Source organism: Hyperoodon ampullatus, assembly GCF_949752795.1.
Source record: "Hyperoodon ampullatus genome assembly, chromosome: 12".
Taxonomy (NCBI): domain Eukaryota; kingdom Metazoa; phylum Chordata; class Mammalia; order Artiodactyla; family Ziphiidae; genus Hyperoodon; species Hyperoodon ampullatus.
Window position 1 is genome coordinate 46,267,518 of NC_136925.1, and position 22,713 is coordinate 46,290,230.

The window sequence follows — 22,713 nt, forward strand, 5'->3', positions numbered from 1 at the left end:
ACTACTAAACAATGGAGTACTAAAGGTAGAATTTAGAATTTTAGAAATTAAATTATAAATGGAGTATTTAGATAATTCGTATGTTGTATTAGAAGTTTAATATCTGAATTTGGAAAATAAAGTAAAATTCCACAATCACTGAAATGCTTACTTCTTCAAGGGATCTTCTCGGCTGTAAAGACTTGAGAAGCTTGTCTCCTGGCCTTGAAAAGAAATTTTAAAAAATATTAATAGTAAGGGAGAAGTCAATTAATTAAAATATGTATTAATTTTATTAAAAAAATCTGGAATTTTTTTCAAGATAATGAAAATTCCTTAAGGAATATTACAACTTCAAATTTAGGAAATTAGGAAAAACATTTTTAAAGCCAAGCCATTAAAAAATTAAAGAAAATTCCAGATAAAGACAAAACACAAAGAATTAAAAAGAAAATATCACCTTTTTAATGGAATAATGAATCAAAATGAAAAATCCTGGCTCAAAGTCAGAGAGAGGTAAAAACAGAGAGAAGGAGAGATAGAGATGGGGCTACAAGCAGAGAAACACCACCAAGGTCTCACTTTCCAAGACCAGAAAGCTAACAGCTAAATAAAATGTGCAGCTACTCCATGATATTGGGTCAGCCAAAAAAGTTCACTTGGGCTTTTCCATAACATCTTAACCCCAACTATGATGTCAAAAGTTATCTGTATATTGGTGAACAAGCGTCTTGGTATTTTATAACAGTTAAAATTAACCTCTAACTTTATTCAGCCAAATTAATGGTAGGGTGAAAAAAATGAATGTAGTTTTGGTATTTAAGTCATTGCAAAGAAACCTCTAATGTATCATAATTAAACTGAAGAACCTCTTCAACAGTCCTTGCCTTTATATCCCAAGTTGTGATGCTGAAAAGATTACTCTAGCTCTATCTCTCATTTCAAACAATTTTAGTCATTTCCCTCATGATCCTATTGTTCTTCATAAACACTCCTTTCTACAGCTCTATCTCTTCTCTTTAGAGGGAAACAAATGTGAAGTACTCTAATAGGGACATTTTTTTTTTCTTTAAGATTCGAGAACTGTGTATTTTCTAGACTTGATATGCTACCACATAGCTTCAGTTTATACAAGTGGAGGGTTTCCAATTCCTAGGAATTCTTCTATAATGTACTACTCATCACTTAAATGCAAGGGATAAAGAGGTAACTGTACTGAAGTTAATTTCTGGAATTGTATATATCCAATAAATAAGTGTATGTGCCCTATTAGAGTACTTCACTCTCTCAATAGTGTGATATATATATCTCCAATAGTTCATCCAACATATCCAAGTGCCTAACATAGAGCCTCAGGAATCACTAGAATCACATTTAATAAACAGTAATTATGAAACCAATATGAGTTAGAACTCCTCGGATTAAATTACCTTTTTCTTACCATATATGTTGCCATTTTTCATTACTCCCCTGACATTAAAAATTAAATTATGTATTATAAAATTAAATATTTTTGTGAAGCTCCAAGTAAAATATTTGACAAAGTTAGGTACCATTTGAAATTTAAAGATGTCCATTCCAGAAATTAAATGACATTCAAAATATCTTTGCCAACCTAATGTTACAGAATGAGGTGTTAGGAGTTAGCTAAAAATTTTATACTCTGAAGTTCAACCTGTCCAAGCTTCACATAATAAATATTTAGATACTTACAATTTTCTCCTCTGAAGAAAGAACACCCTCTACTGCCACTATCTGGTACTGCTTATGTTTTAAATTCCCCACAAATTTCCGAAGTTGCTTGACACTGCTAGCTTCCATGTCTTGTTTTAAGAGTTTCTGCATTTCTCGAGAAGGACATCCAGGATCAAATACTAGTAAACATAATGTTCGGTTTTTTCTCTCTTCAATTCCAACAACTGTTTGACTATGACCTATCAAAAAATCAAGTAAGAGCTATATATATATATATATATATGTGTATGTGTGTGTGTGTGTGTGTGCATGTGTGATATCTACCTATATGTACAGCTATATACAGATATAAGTTACTATATATACACACGCACATATATATAAAGACACGCTATATACACTTTCTATATATAGTGTGTGCACATGTGTGTTTAGAATATAAATACAGTCAGTCCCTCTGACATATAGGTTATCTGAGTTCTTTCAGTTCTAAGACACTTTCAGTTTTCTTTGTTCAATTTTAGTTTTCTAAAGGCTTCATGGCAAAAAATTCTACTTTCACTATGCCATATATTTTAGTTTTTCTTTCCTAATCCCATAGTCCTTCTTATTCAAATTACCTCAGATGAATGGATTTGAAATTTACCTACTGAAGAACAAAAACTCTCATGGTTCCAAAAGGTAAACAAAAGTCAATTTATATATACTAGAACTTCAATGGGAAGGGCTTAAACTTTCTAGCTTGTATCCTAAACAATGAAATTCCTAATATTTACTTCTCCTTCCTCCTGTCAATCCAAATTATCCATTCAACAAATTTTATGAAATATCCATATGCCAGGCACTATTCCATGCAGTTAGCGATACAAAAGCAAACAAAACAAACACTTCTGCCCTCACAGAGCTTATATTCTAATAGGAAGTAATTCTTCATAAACAAGGTAAATAGGTAAAGTTTATATATATCATGTTAGATAAAGAAAAATAAAGCAGGGAAGAGGGATAGGAAATGCCATTGTTGGAGGGGGGTAGAATAACAAGATGAAATTTTTAAAAAGATGGTCAGGGAAGGCCTCACTGAAGTGAGGTAAAGCCTTGGAAAATGTAAAGGATGAACAATAAAGGGAGAGTGAACCAGGTGGCCCTGAAGATACCAAGGATATCATCCATTACTGGAATGTATTATGATGACAATATAGCTCTAAAAATCAGAGTAATGTCACAATACTCCTCTCCTCCCATTATCAGAATCTTAACATATCCTAAAGCAAAAGCCAATTACCTGTCTTATAAAAATAAATTGTCTTATAAGTTATACTTAGTATCTGTAAGTTATACTAACCTTGATGCTGAAGATAGATAGGAGGTTTAGATGTACACAGTACTTTTGGACTCCCTTCTCTCTCTGAAGAATAGTAGCTCAATATCCATTCGAATAAGCGAGGGTGTGTACCCAAAGGGCCAGTTGACTTGTGAAAGTCAACAATACGACACCTATAAAAAAAATTGACAAAATTGATTATTTAGAAATTATTAAAAAATTTTTTTTCATCAATGGAGTTATAAAATACCAAAAATTCTTAATTTAGAATTAATTTCATCATCATTTTCTTAAGAAGAAATAAAAATTATATTATTTATCTGAAAACTGTTATGAGGAAATTATTTAAATAACTTCTAAGGTTAATGACAGATATAAAAGTTACAAAAATTTTCTGACATATAAAACTTCCATTAGTAGTAAATGAGGATCATACTTGATTTTTAAAAGTCTACATATAACCTGAGACATAGGGACTTTTACTCCAAAGTCTCTAAACCCGATGATCAATTAGAAGCCGACCTCTAATTATAATTCCTCAACAGCCATTTGAAGCTATCAAAAATATCCTAAATCTTTTTCCTGTCAGTTCTCTCAAATTTCAATAATAGACAAGAAAAGAATACCTGTAAAGATCATAAAAAACCTGTATGTACCCCCATCTATATATCTATCTATCTCTTATTTGGCAACAGATCATGGTGGTATTGCTTCCTCAAGAGGAAGTCAACCATGAATAAACCAAACTATTTTAACCAGGAGCACTATTTACACTTCTCAACAACTATTTTAAAAAAGGTCGAATATAAGTAAAAGCAATTAAAAGCTTTATTTTCACTTTAAAATAGAGCACAGATATCCTATCCTTGTCTCTCTTGGCCATAAAGTTTCCAAATACACCAAGTTTAATGTTGGTAACTTTCAACTGATTACTACTGAGCTTTAAATGTTGAAATGAACTTCTGGAAAAACTATCAAAAAGAACAGTGCTTTTGAGTTAGCAGTTGACTGCAGGCTTAGATTTAGAATGTGAATAGTATCCTACAGACTATAATTCACAGAGAGCAAAAGAAAGACATTTAAATAACTAGTAAGCAAATTCAGGGTATAGTAATAAAAAGGCTTTACAAAAAACTAAACTTTTTCAGGTGCCAAGAAAACAGCTGGATACATCAGGTACTTAAAAAAATTTTTTTCCTTTCCTTAAAAATTACTTAAAAGCTCAAAACATGATATAGTATATATAATCTGAAGGTGTGAACAGACTGGCAAAAAGGAAAAGAAAAAATAAATTTAGAGGGCATTAAAATAGTCCTTTCAATTTAATAATTCAAGAAAGTTATTATATATACATTCATTTTTCTATTTAAAATTTAAGAAATATTTTTACTTCTGAATCAATTAACATGATAGAAATGATGTAAAACACTGGTTAAATTACTTAGAAACAAACATAAAAGGAAAAATAGAGTCATGAAGCTTAAGGCAAACTTTCCATTAAAGATGATCATAAGCATCTATCTCCGATGCCTCTTGAAAGCCGAGGTCTGCCAATCAGCTTTTTACTGCCTCATTCTTCACTTTAGGAACAGACAGCTAAGGATTTTTAAAAGTTAGAAGAAAGCCTTCCAAATGGAAAAGACTAAAATAAATAGACATGAAAACAATTTAACATGGAGGATACACAAAAATGCAAGGAATAGAAAAAAAGAAAATGTTGGGAAAAAAATTTACAACCATAAAAGAATATGATGCTATGAAATTACCCCTTAAAATTAAAAACATGATTGTTAAAATGAAAATTTCAATAGAGTAGTTGGGAGATAACGTTGAGTAAATTTAGATAGTAAAACAAAATCAAAGAAAGTCAAAGAAGTTCAGTGGCCAACCAACAGGAGTTCCAGAAAGAAAAATAAAGAAAATGGAGGGATCATAATTATCAAACAACAGTTAACCTCTAAGCTCTTACTACATGCCAGTCATAGTCCTAAGGACATTATTATCTCATTTAATTATCACTACAACTCTATGAAGCAGTAACTATTTACATGTTCTTTTATCAATGGTGGGACTAGGACAACAAGTTAAGTCATAGAGCTAGTAGGCAGAAAGCTAGAATCAATTGTAGGCAATCTTACTTCAAAAAGTCTAAGCTCTTAACCACTATACTGAGATCTTATAGCCTACGATTCCAGATTCAAAAGGAAAAACAAATGCCCAACACAATGAATCAAAGCCCCATATCCAATGGTGAAATTTCACAGTATCAGGGCTAAGAAAAGATGCAAAAAAACTTCCAGAGAAAATAAATAGGTTATACACAAAGGAACAAAAATCAGATGGCAGCTTACTTTCTCTTTAGTAATACTGATTGCTAGAAGTCAACAGAGTAACAACTTGATCTGATTTGAAAATGATTTTGAGTTAAGAATAATACAGCCACACAAACTATCACTTAGTAATAAGACTAGGTACCCTTTCTTAGAAGGCTAATAAAGGAAGTGTTCAAGCAAAAGAGAGTAATCCAAAAAAGAGAAAGACATGGAATCCAGGAAAAATCCAGGACCCAATTCAAGAAAACAGTGAAGAAATACAATATGATTAGAGCTGTGGAAGGGATCTAGACGGCAAATAATCCAGGCTAGAGTAGAGGAAAGACAGCTTCAAGAAAAAGGTGTCCAGGAATAAGGAGCACCTCAGATTTCAAGATAAGTGTAGTTTTTGGAAAAATTTGACCATGATGCAGCCAAACTGTAAAACGGAAAAGGAAAGGCAATTCTTAACTCAAAGAAAATTTAAAAAAGCTTTTCAGGAAAGATATAAAATCAGCAATGAATAATATTTACACAGTCATGATGTAAACTCTGACTTTAACTTAATAAAAACTGAGATTTAACCATATTACAAAAATTGAGGGGAAACAGATGGGAGATATAAGGAGAATGCAACAGACCATGTCTAAAAGTGACAAACCAAGAAAAAGCCATGAAAGCATATTATTTAAAAACAATGGAAGTGACAGCTGCCTCTGAGAGACAGGACTTGAGAATAGAGAAGAGCATGAAATGGGGAATGAGTTACTGGTTTTCATTTTAAGTCTTTCATTTTAATGCTACTTAAATTTTATTTTTTAACTATCCCTTTGATTAAAAAAAACACAATAACAAAAATTTCCCAGATATGACAATAACATTAACTTGGTTTTTTAGCTACATACTTTATCCTTAGGGAGGTCAGAAGTGTATATACTTCACATGCTCCAATCCAGGCCTTTGTTCCCTGTAACCTGTTATTAAGTTGAGAGGCACCCTGGGGATCAAAACCTTCCTTCCATGCATCTTCAATCATAGACTGAATTTTTGGAATGCAAGGAACTGACATACCTAAAATTATACAAAGCAAATATGTAATATGACATTAAAGTACTGAATAATATCATTTAGCAGTACACCATACATTCTACAGGAACCTACAGTTTTTAAGCAATTATTTCTGACATCTTCTACTGTATCATTTTCTCTTCCTTCAACCAGAATTCAGGTTTTTAATGTAAATATCCACTAAAATACATCTTTATTAAAGCTATTAATTGTGCCTACTATATATTAATTCATTCCACATCAAATGTACTTTATCAGATGATAAGTTGAGTGTATCTTATTTCACATACCTTTCAAGCAATCATCATAAGCATCATTTTGCAATAATGATGAAAGCAGCATTTGGAAATTTCTGTAACCACAACCCCAACCTTTGTCACCAAAAGATGAATGAAAGTGATCCACTACTGTAGAAAGCCACACATGCCTCACATCTGTGGCAGCATTCTGATAATACCTATAAAGTGCTTCCATAATTCCTAAAGTGAAAAAGAGATTTAGAAAGTTTAGAGGGATATCATCTTTCTATGGCTGTCTCATATATTTCTAATATCAACCTCTTTCTCAAGAGCCACATCTAAATCCTGTCGATTCCATCTTCTTTATCTTTTTACTGATATAATCTTGGTTATTGTCCTGCTTATTCACTACTATGCGAGTTTCCTAATACTAGCATATTACTTATTATGCTGAATTGAAACTGTTTGTTTCCTTCACTTCTGCATCTGCAGGGCCAGCACATAAAAGTACACTGCTGAATGAATGTTCTTGACCCCCCATTTTATTATACATTCTGCTAGACATCATTCTTTCTGAACCTCAGTCCTAGTCAATTTGCTCTCAATTTAAAAACTTCAATAGCTTCCTATTACCCATGGAATAGTTTTAATCCATGGTATATGAAGCCCACAGCAGGCTATCCTCTAACTTACCTTTATTTCAAACCACTCTTCTTGCCACAATTTTGGCTGTGGCCTAACTGAACACATTAAACATGATTTTGACCATGGAGTTTTCATTCAATTACAATATTTACTAAGCACTTTTAATATACTTAGCACTATGCTAAGCATTGAGGATACAATATATTATGACAATATTCCTTAAAATCTCCTGGACCCAGATTATAATAAGTGCTACAGCATGAATAACAAGGTGTTAGGACAGGGTACATCTGATTCTATCCCTTTCCTCCTTCTAGTAATTCTCCCTATATTTCAAAATCTTACTGATACCTTCAGAAGCAAATGCTACAGTCTTCGTAAACACTTTTCCTGATTCCATAACCCCAAACAAAAAGGTCCTCTTTTTCTGAACAATCACTACATTTTACTTGTTGTGCCTCCTAGGTACTGGTCATATTTCATGGCAGAATACTACAGTTCTTTGTGTATACTTTACAGACTCTGGGAAGCTTATTGGCAGGAAAATCTTATTTGGATAGCCCATACTTTCTCACATAGAACATGGCACCAAAAAGGCAATCACTAAATGCTTTACTTGAATAAAGATTATCCTATAGGAAAATGGGTTTTTGTCTTTAAGAAGGCAGAGTCAATAAATCAAAACAATTAAAGGAACCAAGAGTTGTAGCTGTGCCTACACTATGAAGGACAGAAATATAGACCATTATAACCATTTTCAGGGCACTTAAAAAAATGAGACACACGGTCAAGAAAAAGAACAATTAAAACGCTATATAACTGAGTACTAAATGTTGTAGCATGGAATGGGTACTCTAGGAATTCAGAGAAATTAATGTGAGATTCAGTATCACAGACTTTGATAAAGAGATCAAGATTTGAGAGACATTTAAGAGTGAGGTGGAATAATAGAAAAATAGAAAAATAAAGTAATGTACATTCTAATATACTTTGGCATAGTTATTACTAACTCAATGGTGCCTCATTGCATAGGTAATACTGTCCTAGTAACCACATCATAGCACTTGCTTTTAAAGGAAAATTTCCGGGCTTCCCTGGTGGCGCAGTGGTTGAGAATCTGCCTGCTAATGCAGGGGACACAGGTTTGAGCCCTGGTATGGGAAGATCCCACATGCCGCGGAGCAACTGGGCCCGTGAGCCACAACTACTGAGCCTGCGCATCTGGAGCCTGTGCTCCGCAACAAGAGAGGCCGCAATAGTGAGAGGCCCGCGCACCGCGATGAAGAGTGGCCTCCGCTTGCCACAACTAGAGAAAGCCCTCACACAGAAATGAAGACCCAACACAGACAAGAATAAATATATAAATTTAAAGGAAAATTTCCTCATAATTAAAGTTTTTTATTTCTTAGCACCTAAATGTCTTTAGATATTTTCCAAGATGAATCTACCTTCTGTTATATTCTATTCTATATAGAATATAGAATGTTAACATAATGAGACTCTTCAAATGAGAGCAGCTTCTATTAACATCTGCATAACTAACAAAAAATAACAATTTTATTTGGAAGTCTGGATTTCCTGGATCTGGATTTCTTTTTCCTTCCCAAGGTTAGGGAAGTTTTCAGAAAGCCAGTGTCTCCTGGAGGGGAGCCTTACACACGGCTGGTGTCCTGGTTTTTACGCCTGGTACCCCAGCTTTCACAGCTGCCACGCTGACGGCCTGATTCTGGTGGCCAGGAGGGCTTGCATTCCTGGGTCTCACAGGACTATGGCAATCGGGAAGACGATTCTTAGAAGGCCGTCACCTCCAGGGCACTGCACAAAAAACTGAGGCATATCCCCAAGTCCTTCTCTGAAGGCAGCCTCTTTCTTTCTCTTAGAGCTTCAGCCTGGGGGGCAAGCTTCAGGATTGGCACATATCTAGTGGACTAGGGAGCTGCTCTCAAGGAACGAAGGCTGTGGATGCCACCTTGGCATTCTCCCTCTGCCTTACTCCAGCTTACCAGTGACTTCCAGAAAAGAGCCCAAACAGTTGTATGCAACCCTGATTTTTGCGATTGTCACCCAGGGGACACTGCCATATCACCTGGTCAGCAGGCCTTATACTAGCAGTCCAATAGGACTGTATATATTTGCATACTTTTGAAAGCTGTTGCAGCCACTATTGAAAACAGTATGGAGGTTCCTCAAAAAAATAAAACTAGAACTACCATGTGATCCAGCAATTTCACTGCCATATGACACAGCAAGCCAATCTGTTATCAGAAGAAAACAAAAACAATAACTTGAAAAGATATATGCACCCCTATGTTCACTGCATAATGGCTTATAATAGGCAAGATATAGACCCTAAGTGTCCACTGAAGGATGAATGGATAAAGAAATTGTGGTACACATACATACATGCAAAGAAATGTTACTCAGCCATAAAAGAGAATGAAATTTCACCATCTGCAACAACATGGATGGACCTGAAGGATAATAACGCTTAGTAAAATAAGTCAGACAGAGAAAGACAAATACTGTATGTTATCACTTATATGGGGAATCTAAAAAATAAAACAAATGAATATAACAAAGCAGAAACAGACTCACATATATAGAGAACAAATCAGTGGTTAACCAGTGGGGAGAGAGAAGGAAAAAGGGGCAAGATAGGGGTAGGGGGTTAAGAAGTACAAAGTACTACGTATAAAATAAATAAGCTACAAGGATATATTATACAGCACAAGGAATATAGCCAATATTTTATAATAACTTTAAATAGAGTATAATCTAAAAAGTATTGAATCACTATGTCGTATACCTGAAACTAACATAATATTGTAAATCAACTATACCCCAATAAAAAAAAATTAATGTAACAAAAAAAACAAAATGAGAAGAGATAACACACACACACACACATACATACATACAATGGATTATTTAGCCACAGAACAGAATGAAATCTTGCCATTTGTAACAGTGGAGGGACCTTAAGGGCATTATGCTAAGTGAAGTAAGTCAGACAGGGAAAGACTGATACTGCATGATCTCTCTTACATGTGGAATCTAAAAACACAACAACAAAACAACCACCACCACCACAACAAAAACAAGCTCATGGATACAGGGAACAGACTGGTCTTTGCCGGAGGCAGGATATGGGGGGATGGGAGAAATGAGTGAAGGGAGTAAAAAAAATCTTTAGCACAAAATCGATTACATCTAAATTTCAAGGTAGCTTATAAAAAGGACACAGTATGTTACAGGGCAGTGTTCTTCAATCTTTTACAGATACATTTATTTTAAATTATACATACACTACTATATTCTCCAGTAACTCTAAAACATATGCATAAACAGAAATTAAAAGATACCATCAATTAAAGACAAGTAGAAGTTCTAATATTTTCTTCCTATATACCCTAATGCATCATATTACACATCTGCTGGGAAGTCCTATCCCGTATGGAAACCTTCTGCAGGGAGACCCTTGAAGTATAAAGACAGCCTTCAGAAACAGACCTATGGATATATGAAAATATGACATATGTGTTACAAATACATGGAGACAGTACAGATTTGATAAGTGGTACTGAGATAAACAAGCAATAACAACTTAGTATCGTAAGTATCACTATAAATAAGGGGAAAAATTAAATCCATACCTTCTCTTTCTCTCACTCAACTTTTTCCCTCCTTCCCTCTCTCTCACACAGACATATGCACAAATAAATTCCAAGTTGATTAAAAGTCAAAATATGAAAAGCAAGGTATAATTTTTTTTTTTAAGTAATGGCTACTTTATTTTATTTTATATTTTTGGCAGCGCCGCTTGCGGGATCTTAGTTCCCCAACCAGGGATCAAACTTGTGCCTGCAGTGGAAGTGCGGAGTCCTAACCACTGGACCACCAGGGAATTCCTGAATATGAAAAGCAGGCATAAATTTTTCTTTTGTTCTGTTTTTTTAAATTTTAGTTTATTTTATTGAAGTACAGTTGATTTACAATGTGTTAATTTCTACTGTACAGCAAAGTGACTCAGTTATACATATAATATTCTTTTTCATATTATGGTTTATCACAGTGAGTTGATTTTTACGTGCTATAATCACTTCCAGTTGGCATAAAAAAATACCATGATCTATGTGAAGGAACTATCTTTTTTAAAAAATATATACTTTTTTAAAAAACTTTTTATTTTATATTGGAGTATAGCTGATTAACAATGTTGTGTTAGTTTCAGGTGTACAGCAAAGTGATTCAGTTATACATATACATGTATCTATTCTTTTTCAAATTCTTTTCCCATTTAGGTTGTCACATAATATTGAGCAGAGTTCTCGGTGCTATACAGTAGGTCCTTGTTGGTTATCCATTTTAAGGGTATAAATATTTAAAGACAATATAAAGGGATATGTTTATGATCTCAAAGATGGGGGAGTTTCTTAAACAAGACACTTAGAATACAAATAAAGGGAAAGATTGAGAAATTCGATTATATTCAAATTTAAAATTCTGTCTAATTGAAGACACCATGTACAAAATTTAAAGGCAAATTATAGATTTGAAGAAGATATTTGCTCCTCATATAATCAATGAAGAATTAGTATCCTGAATACTTAATGGACTTCCAAAAATCAATAAGAAAAGGACAAACAACCCAAGAGAGAAGGGAAAAAGGAAGGGACTAGGTTATTTACAGAAGAAACTAACTCAGGAGTAATCGGAGAAATACAATTAAGAGATGTATCCTCCTCTCATGCCCTATTAAATGGCAAAAATTAAAAAGTGTCACGATACAAAGTATAAGTCAGAACACACTGATGCTAATGTAGATTACAACCATTTTAGAAAACAACTCCATAATACCCTTAACAAAGTTAATTATGCAAATACCCTTTAATCTAGTATTTCCAGTCTGGATGTTAGAGAAACTCTTGAGGGAGAAACCTGTTCACAATTTTTAAGAATAAAACACTGGAAACAACCTAAGTAATACAAGGAAATTCTATACAGAAATCAAAATGAATGAAGTACAGTTGTAAGAATCAATATATTTAAGCAAATCCAATTAAAGCATACATATTGTATACCAATTTACATGTAGTTTAAAATATAAAAGATTATGTATTATTATGGAAACCTACATATAAGATAAAATTATTAAAACATATATGAGACTGATAAATACCAAATTCAGGATAATGATTCCCTTTGTGGAGGACAGAAATCAAAATGAATGAGGGGTACGCAAGGAGATTAAAATACATATGAAAGGGTTTACAGCTTTAAAACATTAAATTTCATAAAAACTGGGTGGTGGGAACAAAGCTGTTTCCATATAATTTGGTTTTTTTTTAAAACCATACTAATAGATATGTTAAAAAAAATGTTAAAAACATCAGGAAAAATGGCATTCTTTGGAACAAGGCAGATCTGATTGTGAATACCAGCTGGGCCAATAACTAGCTGTGTAACCTTACCTTGGGAAAGTAATTTAACCTAAGTCACAATGACCTCGTCCAGAAAAATCTAACAGTACACAAGATTTTTCTTTTGAGAGTTACATGATACGATATATATAAAGTATCTAAAACTGTACTGAACAATATAGTAGAAACTATTTACAGGTGGCTATTTGAATACCTGAAGTGTGGCTTGTCCAAACTGAGATGCCCTGCAAAGTAAAATACACATTGGATTTTGAAGAATTGCAAAATATCCCATTAATAGTTTTTTTTTTTTTTGCGGTACGTGGGCCTCTCTCTGTTGTGGCCTCTCCCATTTTGGAGCACAGGCTCCGGACGCGCAGGCTTAGCGGCCATAGCTCACGGGCCCAGCCGCTCCGCGGCATGTGGGATCTTCCCGGACCGGGGCACGAACCCGCGTCCCCTGCATCGGCAGGTGGACTCTCAACCACTGAGCCACCAAGGAAGCCCCCATTAATAGTTTTTAATACCTATTACATGTTGACATATTATGGACATGCTGGAAAAATATTAAAATTAATTTCACCTAGTCCTTTTTACTTTTTCTAATGTGACTACTGGAAATTTAAAATTATTTATGTGGCTCACATTCTACTAGACAGCAATTGTCTAGAACATAGTAAGCACTTAAAAACTTTTCTAAAAGGTTTGTTTTTAAATGTCAAATAAATTGACACAATATAAAAGTGAATTATTTTTAAGTGAATTATTTACTGTAAAAATAAAAGTTCAGGAGTTTTAAAACAACAAACAAAAAATTACTTTAACACACAGTCTCACCTAAAACTATACAAACTATGGGTTTTGAAAATTAAGCAAAATTCAAATAATTCTGATTATTACTTCAGTGATATATGGAATATTAAAACCATAATTTGGATGTTTAAATACTCACCAGAAGTTTTTGTTTTTCCATCATCAATACCAATAGCTAGTGATTCCATCATATCAGCTTTTCTTCTATGAAATTCAGATGGATGCATTCTTCCCCTATTTACTTCTATCTCCATATTTCGTAGCTGCTGTTGTTTGTACCCTCCAGAATTATTTAAACCATATTGTCTCTATTGAACATAAAAACAAATGACTTAATTTTTATGTCCCTTTACATTAATGAGGATGGAAACTTCCCACTATTTTTTATATCTGGAAATATATTTTGAAACATTCTGGTTTATAGACTTTTATACAAGTCAACTTAAAAGATTTTTATGAAAAATAAATCACACACACAAACATCCCTAAGTTAATAATAGCCTTTCTCTACAAACAACCATCATGGCAAGAGACTTGTTTTCCTTGTAGTAGGGAAAGTATAGAATCCTGTCTTCCTACTAATGGTACTGTGAAAGGCAGATGAGTTCTGACCATACTGCTGATTTTTTCAAGACAACCTGTCCGTACTTGTTATTTGGTTCCTAGGCTAGCCTACAAAGGCCTACTTAATCCATAATTCGTTCAGGTATTCATTCTATGTAGTGCATGAACTATGTTTTTGCACACTGACAATAATATGTTAAAACAGCCCCTATGGAAAACATTTCTGAGATCTAAACAAGTAACCTGCAAACTTACATAATAAACTCCCTTAAACACTGAAAACTTTTTGTATTGATAAACGTTTCAAAATTATATAAGGCAAAGAAGACTTAGGAAAAGCCAACTTTCTTTTCTCCTCTGAATCCTGGTGGGAAAATAATTTTGCAAATAAATGAATCATGAATGAGAAAAATAGCCTAAATTAGATATTCCAAAGGAAGAATAGCTATGTCTAAGATACTGGAGAAAAAAAAGTCAGAGGTCAAATAAGTTCAGGAAGATTATGATATGTACAATGCATATTGGTATGTTAAAGGCTTTGAGAAGACCCCAAGTACACAAACCTGTTTAACTGGACACTTTCGAACCTATTCAATCATAAACACTTTTTACTCATACATTACCCTATTAGCACATAGAAAAAGAACACTTAAAAACTCTATGAGCATTATTAGCACAGAGGACATCATAGTCTACAGCAAATTAGCTCTGAAAAAAGTAGAAAAAGCTGTTAAAATTTTTAATGCATTAAAAATATAATAGATGCTACCAGTTTAGTTCAACAGATACCACCACTCACCTAAAAAAAATGAAGTCTCAAACATCATCAAAAAGCATTTTCCATTAAAAATGGTTCTTTCTAAATGCCTGAATTACAATCACTAAAAGAATTTAAGACTCAGGAGACATTAATTCTAAGTTTCTGTTTTAAGTACCTATACAAACACTTAAAATTCTGAGTCTCAATTTCCTAATTTTCCCCATCGACATAGGTTTATATTCAGGCTTTACCATTTAATACTGCCAAACCCTGAGCAAGTTAAGCTACTTAAGTACTTTGTGTCTCCATTTCTTCATCTGCTGTTAAAAAAAAAAGTCTAAAATAACTTCATGGAGCAGTGAAGATTTTAAGATACTTTATACGAAGTGTTCACCCTAGTACATGACCAGAATGAGTACTTATAAATGGTGGCTGTTATGAACTATAAAACATATATGTAAAAAAATATTTTGTATAATAAAGACAAAAGTAATAGACTGAAGGCTTGATAGCATGTTTGAAAAATAAGAACTCTAACCAAACCAAAATAATATAATTGCTATTAATCTTTGTACCTGCAGGTTCTGAAATTCTTCCATTTCTTGTCTTGAATCTTCAGATCTCCTCTTTCTGTCTTCTTCTTGTTGAAGCTGTTGGGCCAATTCCAGATCTCTAGAACACTGGACTCCATCCATACCTATTATACATTTTTAATGTTTAGAATAAAATAACTACTAAAATAAAGTCTCACTTATATGTTAATACATATTTTTTAAAAGGAGTAAATGCTATTATTTTGCCATTTATTCATGACTATATTGTCACAGAAGCACTGAGAACAAATCTAGCAGAACTTGAACTGCTTCTGTAAGGGTATAACCTCCACTTAAATCGCTAATACTCACTGAGTGTTTAGGCTGTGACAGGCACTTCTCATTAATTATCTCATTTGGATCCTCATAACAACCTTAGGAAGTTAGGTATTATTATCTACTAAGGAAACCAGAACTTAGAGAAATTAAGTAGCACCCTTGAGTAGTGCCCCTCATTAACAAAAATAAGGCAGATTGGTTTTTAAAAGAAATACTAGGGGGGGGAAAAGGAAATAATAAAGAGGGTAAAAATATAAGTTTGCAAAGTACAGATATTAGATTGTAACTTAATTACAGTCTGACCCCCAAGCAAATAGTACAACTATGGAACATCTTGCCCTTTTTCCTCTCTACCCAGTGTCCCACAGATCCATTAGTGAGTGTCTTCTGGCCAGCATCTCCTTGACCTCCCAATTTGATGGTTTACTTATGTATCTGAATATTCTTTCTTTCCTTTCAAATCTCTCAGCCTCTGCTACATCTTCCTAATTCGTCCCTACTTCCACTGGTAGAAATATGCAATTCAAAACTGATTCTTAGCATACTTCTGAAGCTATCAACAGTGATTCACTCAGACCATATCTTTCTCTCATTACCCACTACAGGCTTACAGAAAAATTTATGTACCCATACAAAGCTTATCATAAACAAAGTAAGAACTATTAGACTCTCAACTTCAGAGATTTATTCTTCCACAGTAATTAGTAAAGAACCACCACAGTAGAGAACTGTTCCATCTTTACTCCAGTAATTCTCATCTTCGTATTAGGCTGAGTGAGCAGGTAATGCTGTCCCTGGACATCACTAAGTGGTACTAGGATCATTGATAATGAACACTAAAAAGATAGTGTTCATTATCAATGATCCTAAAAGATACTGATAATGAATCAAACACTAAAAGATATCTCCCTGCATGAACAGGAGATATCTATGTGCCTTAAGAAACTGAAATCCAGTAGAACACAATTGGTTTCTCTTTAGGTCTACATTACATTTTGTTTCAATGGAATTGTGAAAATCATATAGGACCTTTCCACTTCTAAGGCACCCTCATGATTACTTAATCAATGACACTATTAAAAAAAATAGGGGACAGAGGAAAACTTTAGAATCTCTTATAAAACTAGCAGGTGGTTAATAAAGAAGCTAGAAGAGTATCTGAAAATGCACTTGAAAAACTTTCAAGTCTCATAGTTCATATTCCTTTTAAAATTATATGTGCCATATGGCAGCTTCCTAGTTCATAAACAATTTTTACTGACAAGATGCTAAATTCAACTATTTCCAGTTGCTGAAAGAATGGCCTCAACTTATAAATCAAAAAGATTTTTTAAATTGAACAATATTTCACTATCTTCTAAATACTGATGTTCTAGGTCAAAACCCTGGATTCACACCCCTAGTTCAGTTGTTGGTCACAGTAGTTCATCCTTTATAACTTTTCTGTGAAAAAACTTCTTAAAAAAAGTTGAAGCGGTATTAGAATTTTTTAAGGGACAGATTTATTTTTAACCAGTGTGGGTTTTTTTTTCCCTCTATAACACTAATCTAAAAAGTAGATAGTATCCTAGGAAGTAGAAATTAAATCATGACATTCTTATCTTTAAACATATAGGCATACCTTGTCCAAAGCTGCTTTCTTCCAAATGCAAGTCAACATGTTCTTGGAGAATATGGTAATTTGTACAGATGAGCCCACACATAGGGCAGTCATAGAGTGGTTGATTACAATCTGTATTAGAGATATAATTTAGTTGGTTTGATTTTTAAAACCTTTAAATTTTTCACCCCAAGTCAAAGACTCTACTACCCACTAACTTTATTAAATAAGTAAAAGCTCTTTGTAGTTGGATTTAAAGCAATTTTTCTACTTCTAGGGTCAACATGAAAGCCTGAGCATAAGCACAAACCTCTTACAATAAAAGAAAATATTAATAATAAACATTTAGTTCCGTAGTCAAAACAAGAAAAGTAAAAAGGAAAATCAAATGGTAAGTAGAGGCCAGTTCAGATATGGACTTCGGGGGCTGGATTCTCAGTACCCTCCAAACTGCGTGGTGACGTGCAGAATTCAAGCATTCAGCATAAAAGCAGGACACTGGGATCAAATGCCCTAGTTGGGAGCATGCCCAAGACAGAAGAAATGGTACCTCTACAAGACCAAGACCTGGCTGATACTGGGTACAGAAAATGTTATTATGTTATTAGGGAACTGCAAATTAAAACAAGATAACACTACACATATATTAGAATGACCAAAATCTGGACCACTGACAACACAAAATGCTGGCAAGGATGTGAGCAAGAGGAACTCTCATTCACTGCTGGTGGGAATGCAAAATGGTACAACCACTTTGGAAGGGTTTGACAGTTTCTTATAAAAATAAACACATTGTTACCATATGATCCAGAATCATGAATTCCCTTGTATTTACCCAAATGAATTGAAAATTTCTGTCCACACAAAAACCGGTACATGGACATTTATAGCAGCTTTATTCATAACTGCCAAAACCTGGAAGCAACCAAGATGTCCTTCAGTAGGTGAACAGATAAATAAACTGTGGCACATCCAAAGGAATATTATTCAATGCTAAAAAAAAAAAAGAATGAGCTATCAGGCCATAAAAAGACATGGAGGAATCTTAAATGTACATTACTTAGTGAAATAAACCAATGTGAAAAAGCTACATACTGTATGATTCCAATTATATGACATTCTGAAAAAGGCAAAAATATGGATAGTAAAAAGGTGAGTGGTTGCCAGTGGCCAGGGGGAGGGAAGGATGAATAGGTGGAGCACAGAGGGTTTTTAGGGCAGTGTGACTATTCTGTATGATACTAAATACTAAATGGTGGGTTCATGTAATTATACATTCATCAAAACCTGTAGAATATACAACACCAAGAATGAACCCTAATGTAAACTATGGACTTTGAGTGATATTGATGTGTCAAGGTAGGTTCACTGATTTTAACAAACATATCACTTGGTATGGGTTGTTGAATAATGGAGAAGGTTGTGAGGATAAGGGGACAGGGGGTATATGGGTAATCTCTGTACTTTCTACTCAATTTTGCTGTGAACCTGAAATTTCCCTAAAAAATAGCATTTATTCTTCTGCCCATTTTTGGATTGGATTGTTAGTTTCTTTGATACTGAACTCCATGAGCTGCTTGTATATTTTGGAGATTAATCCTTTGTCAGTTGCTTCATTAGCAAATATTTTCTCCCATTCTGAGGGTTGTCTTTTTGTCTTGTTTATGGTTTCCTTTGCTGTGCAAAGGCTTTTAAGTTTCATTAGGTCCCATGTGTTTATTTTTGTTTTTATTTCCATTTCTCTAGGAGAGGTTCAGGTCTGACAGCCAGATGGAGCCCCAAGACCCTGTCAGCCACATGGCTTTTGGGAAGTCTAAGGTCTTCTGCCAGCATTCAGTCCGTCCCACTCAGCTGGTGAACGACATTCAAAGAAGACTGACTTTCAATCCAAAAAGTAAGCAGATTTTTTTCCTTCTTAACCAAGGTGAAGAGAGCCAGCTGTGAAAGGAGAAGTGGATGAAGAATCCAAAAATTTGAAATCTCATCATTATTTTTTCAATGCTTTGCAGCACTATTTACAATTGCCAAGACATGGAAGCATCCTAAATGTCCATCCACAGAGGAGTGGATAAAGAAGATGTTGCACATATACTATCCCATTCTTGTCAGCTCACTTTTTAGTTACTATTGATTATCCTGCTTCCAAGCCATCATCAAACCTTTATAACTTATACTGTAAGGGAATAATCCATTAGTCCCATTTTACATCCCAAGAGAGTGTTGTCCCAACCCCTGAGATGTTGTTGGGTCCTGCATATTAATGACTCTAGTGTTTATCTGGCTATAATTTTGGCTATTTCCCAATAATTAATAAACATGAACACTGGTTCAGAAATAAAAAAAAATAGCATTTATTAAATTTCAAAAAATGAATCTATGTACTCTCTTTAACCTTTTATAGAAATTAACTCAAATGAATCAGACTTAAATGTAAAATTCAAAACTATAAAAGTTCTAGAAGATAACGTGGGAAAGGTGACCTTGGGCCTGGCAAAGAGTTTTGATACAACACCAAAAGCACAACCCATGAAAGAAGAAATCAAGTAAGTTGAACTTCATTAAAAGTAAAAATTTCTGGGCTTCCCTGGTGGCGCAGTGGTTGAGAGTCCGCCTGCCAATGCAGGGGACATGGGTTCGTGCCCCGGTCCGGGAGGATCCCACATGCCGCGGAGCGGCTGGGCCCGTGAGCCATGGCCGCTGAGCCTGCGGGTCCGGAGCCTGCGCTCCGCAGCGAGAGAGGCCACAGCGGTGAGAGGCCCGCATACCAAAAAAAAAAGTAAAAACTTCTGTGCTGTGAAAGACACTGTTAAGAGAATGAAAAGACAAGCCTCAGACCAGGATAAAATATTTGTATAACACATTATCTGATAAAGGACTTGCATCCAAAATATATAAATTACTCTTAAAAACTCAATGGTATCAAAGAAATACATGATTCTAAATGTGTATGCACCAATAAAAGAGCCTCAAAATACAAGAAACAAATCCTAATAGAGCTGAAAGGAAAAACAGACAAATATACAATTATAATTAGGGACTTCAACTCCCTTTCAAAAACTGGTAGAACTGCTAGACAGGAAATCAGCAAGGACATGGAAGATCTGAACACAATCAAACAACACACCCTAATTGACAAATATAGAACACTCTCCCCAACAACCGCAGAACACACATTTTTTCCCCAAGTGTCTATGGAACATGTGCTGAGATAGACCATATACCATACCTTAGGCCATAAAACAAGTTTCAAGAAATTCAAAAGAACTTAAACCATAAAGTTTGTTCTCTGATCATAACAGAATCAAACTAGAACTTGGTAACAAAATCAGAGTCCCAGACAGTTCAGATGCCACTGGGCTGGTGGTAAATAAAAGAATGGCCTCTGCAGGGCTTCCCTGGTGGCGCAGTGGTTGAGAGTCCGCCTGCTGATGCAGGGGACACGGGTTTGTGCCCCTGTCCAGGAAGATCCCACATGCCGCGGAGTGGCTGGGCCCGTGAGCCATGGACGCTGAGCCTGCGCGTCCGGAGCCTGTGCTGCGCAAGGGGAGAGGCCACAACAGTGAGAGGCCCACGTACCAAAAAAAAAAAAAAAAAAAAAAAAAAGAATGGCCTCTGCAAACTGTACTCTGAGTGTATTTCTCCTCAGTAAGTTTCTAAAACTATTTTCAATGTAGCTGAAACATTTATTATTTGCATCAAAACTCTTTTCCATTATTGTATTTTCATATTGCAATAATGGCAAATGAACAATGTTATAAACAAATTGAAAACACATTTGTAGTGATCTCATTTACAAACCAACTTTTGGGACACCACATATTAAACTGAGACTACTGCTACTTACTTATTATATAAAACGAATACTTTACCTTCTAATGGAGTGTCTAAAAGATCGGCATGCTCTGTTTTCACATGAGTTTCCATATCTTGACTACAACCTTCTATTTTTCCACAGAATGGACATTCAGGAGGACTATACATTGCTTCATAAATTGATCCTTTAATTTTGGTTCGGTCAGACTGTTTTTCCTTACTTTTCAGGAATTTTCTAGATTCAGTTAAGTTATCTGAATAAAAGCCTTTATGTTTTAAAATACCATTGTTAGGCGGGCCTTGAGCTGAAATTTTCGGATGATTAGATGCACAAGCTGAATGAATACTTGAATTAACTTCCATTCTACACTGTAGGGTGCTGTCCTTCCTGCTATCGGAAGTTCCATACTGTACTGTATTAATCCTCTCAAAGTTTTTTTCTAGTTCATTTTGCTCAAAATGAGCAGTTTCAATATGAAAACACATTTCATCGTAATTCACACATGACAACTTGCAAAATGGACATGTAACTTCATTTTCCATGTGAACAATTAGGTGAGCCTTCATGTCTGGTTCTGAGGTTACTGTTTCACCACATATATTGCAAGATAGCATGGTACAGCAGCTAACTAGAAAAGAATACAATATTATTTTAAGTTAGAAAGTAGGAGTTGAAGAAAATACATTTTGTAAAATGATTTCGAGCAATTATATTTGTTATTTATAACTGGATTATTTAGATGAAGAAATTTTCAATGTACTTACTGTTCCTCAAATACACAAATTTATTTATAAATCTCAACCAAAATTTCACTACTGTATTTCAAGTTTATGGTTTCGATAAAACAAAGGCGATAATAATGCAAATTAAAGTAAATAATTTTTCAAAAATTTCAAAAAGTGTGTCTCTGGACTGAGGTAGAGAAAAAATAACGTTTATAAACTTGCCCAGGTAAAATAAGTCAAGTAAGAGAAAACAAAGAGAAGAAACCTTATCAACGGATATATCTAAATAAAAAACTTTAAAATTATTAACAATGAATTGGGTAAATAAACAAATCTTTATAATAGCAGTTAACAGTTAAAGAGCTTTACATGTATCAAACCAATTCAAGCGCCATTATTATCATTCTATATGGAGGAAACCCTAGCTCCGTTATGTCACCAGCGCCACAAAATGGTTAGCCAAAATGCTAACCCAGTCACGCTCCAGAGGCTGTACTCTCCACCCAAACAAATAAAGGCAGAGTGAGCATAATAGAAAACAGCACTGCTTCCAGAGTCAAAGAGAACTGGATTATAATCTCAGGTTTCATAATTTTAGGTGAGACATCTCACCTCTTTGAGGTTCGGTCTACAAAAAGAGTTGTACTAAATCAGCAGTCATTTCTGGATTTTACGGACAAATAAAGTACTGGCTACTGACACAAAGGGGATTTTGCTAAGAAGTAATTTTCAAAAAGCAATCACCGTCACAACCTTTCTACTACAGACTATCGTTCAGCTAAAAACTACTCAGAAAACAAACAGGAAATGAAAAATAAGGAAACTATTCCCATCATTTAAATAAATGTAGCTTTCTAAGAACTCCCAACTTTGTTCTTTTTTCCAT

The 22,713-nt window shown here is 34.4% G+C and overlaps 1 protein-coding gene across 1 annotated transcript; it reads right to left on the bottom strand.

The window, feature by feature from the left end:
* ZUP1 (zinc finger containing ubiquitin peptidase 1) lies at positions 1–21,716 on the bottom strand (the record flags this gene model as incomplete). Its single annotated transcript, XM_079716785.1, has 9 exons — positions 1–203; positions 1,693–1,913; positions 3,017–3,168; positions 6,213–6,378; positions 6,666–6,854; positions 13,632–13,800; positions 15,392–15,513; positions 17,310–17,420; positions 21,158–21,716. The coding sequence occupies 9 exons, from the start codon at positions 21,714–21,716 to the stop codon at positions 156–158; spliced, it is 1,737 nt and encodes a 578-aa protein (XP_079572911.1). The 3' UTR covers positions 1–155.
* Between the last annotated feature and the right edge of the window lie 997 nt (positions 21,717–22,713).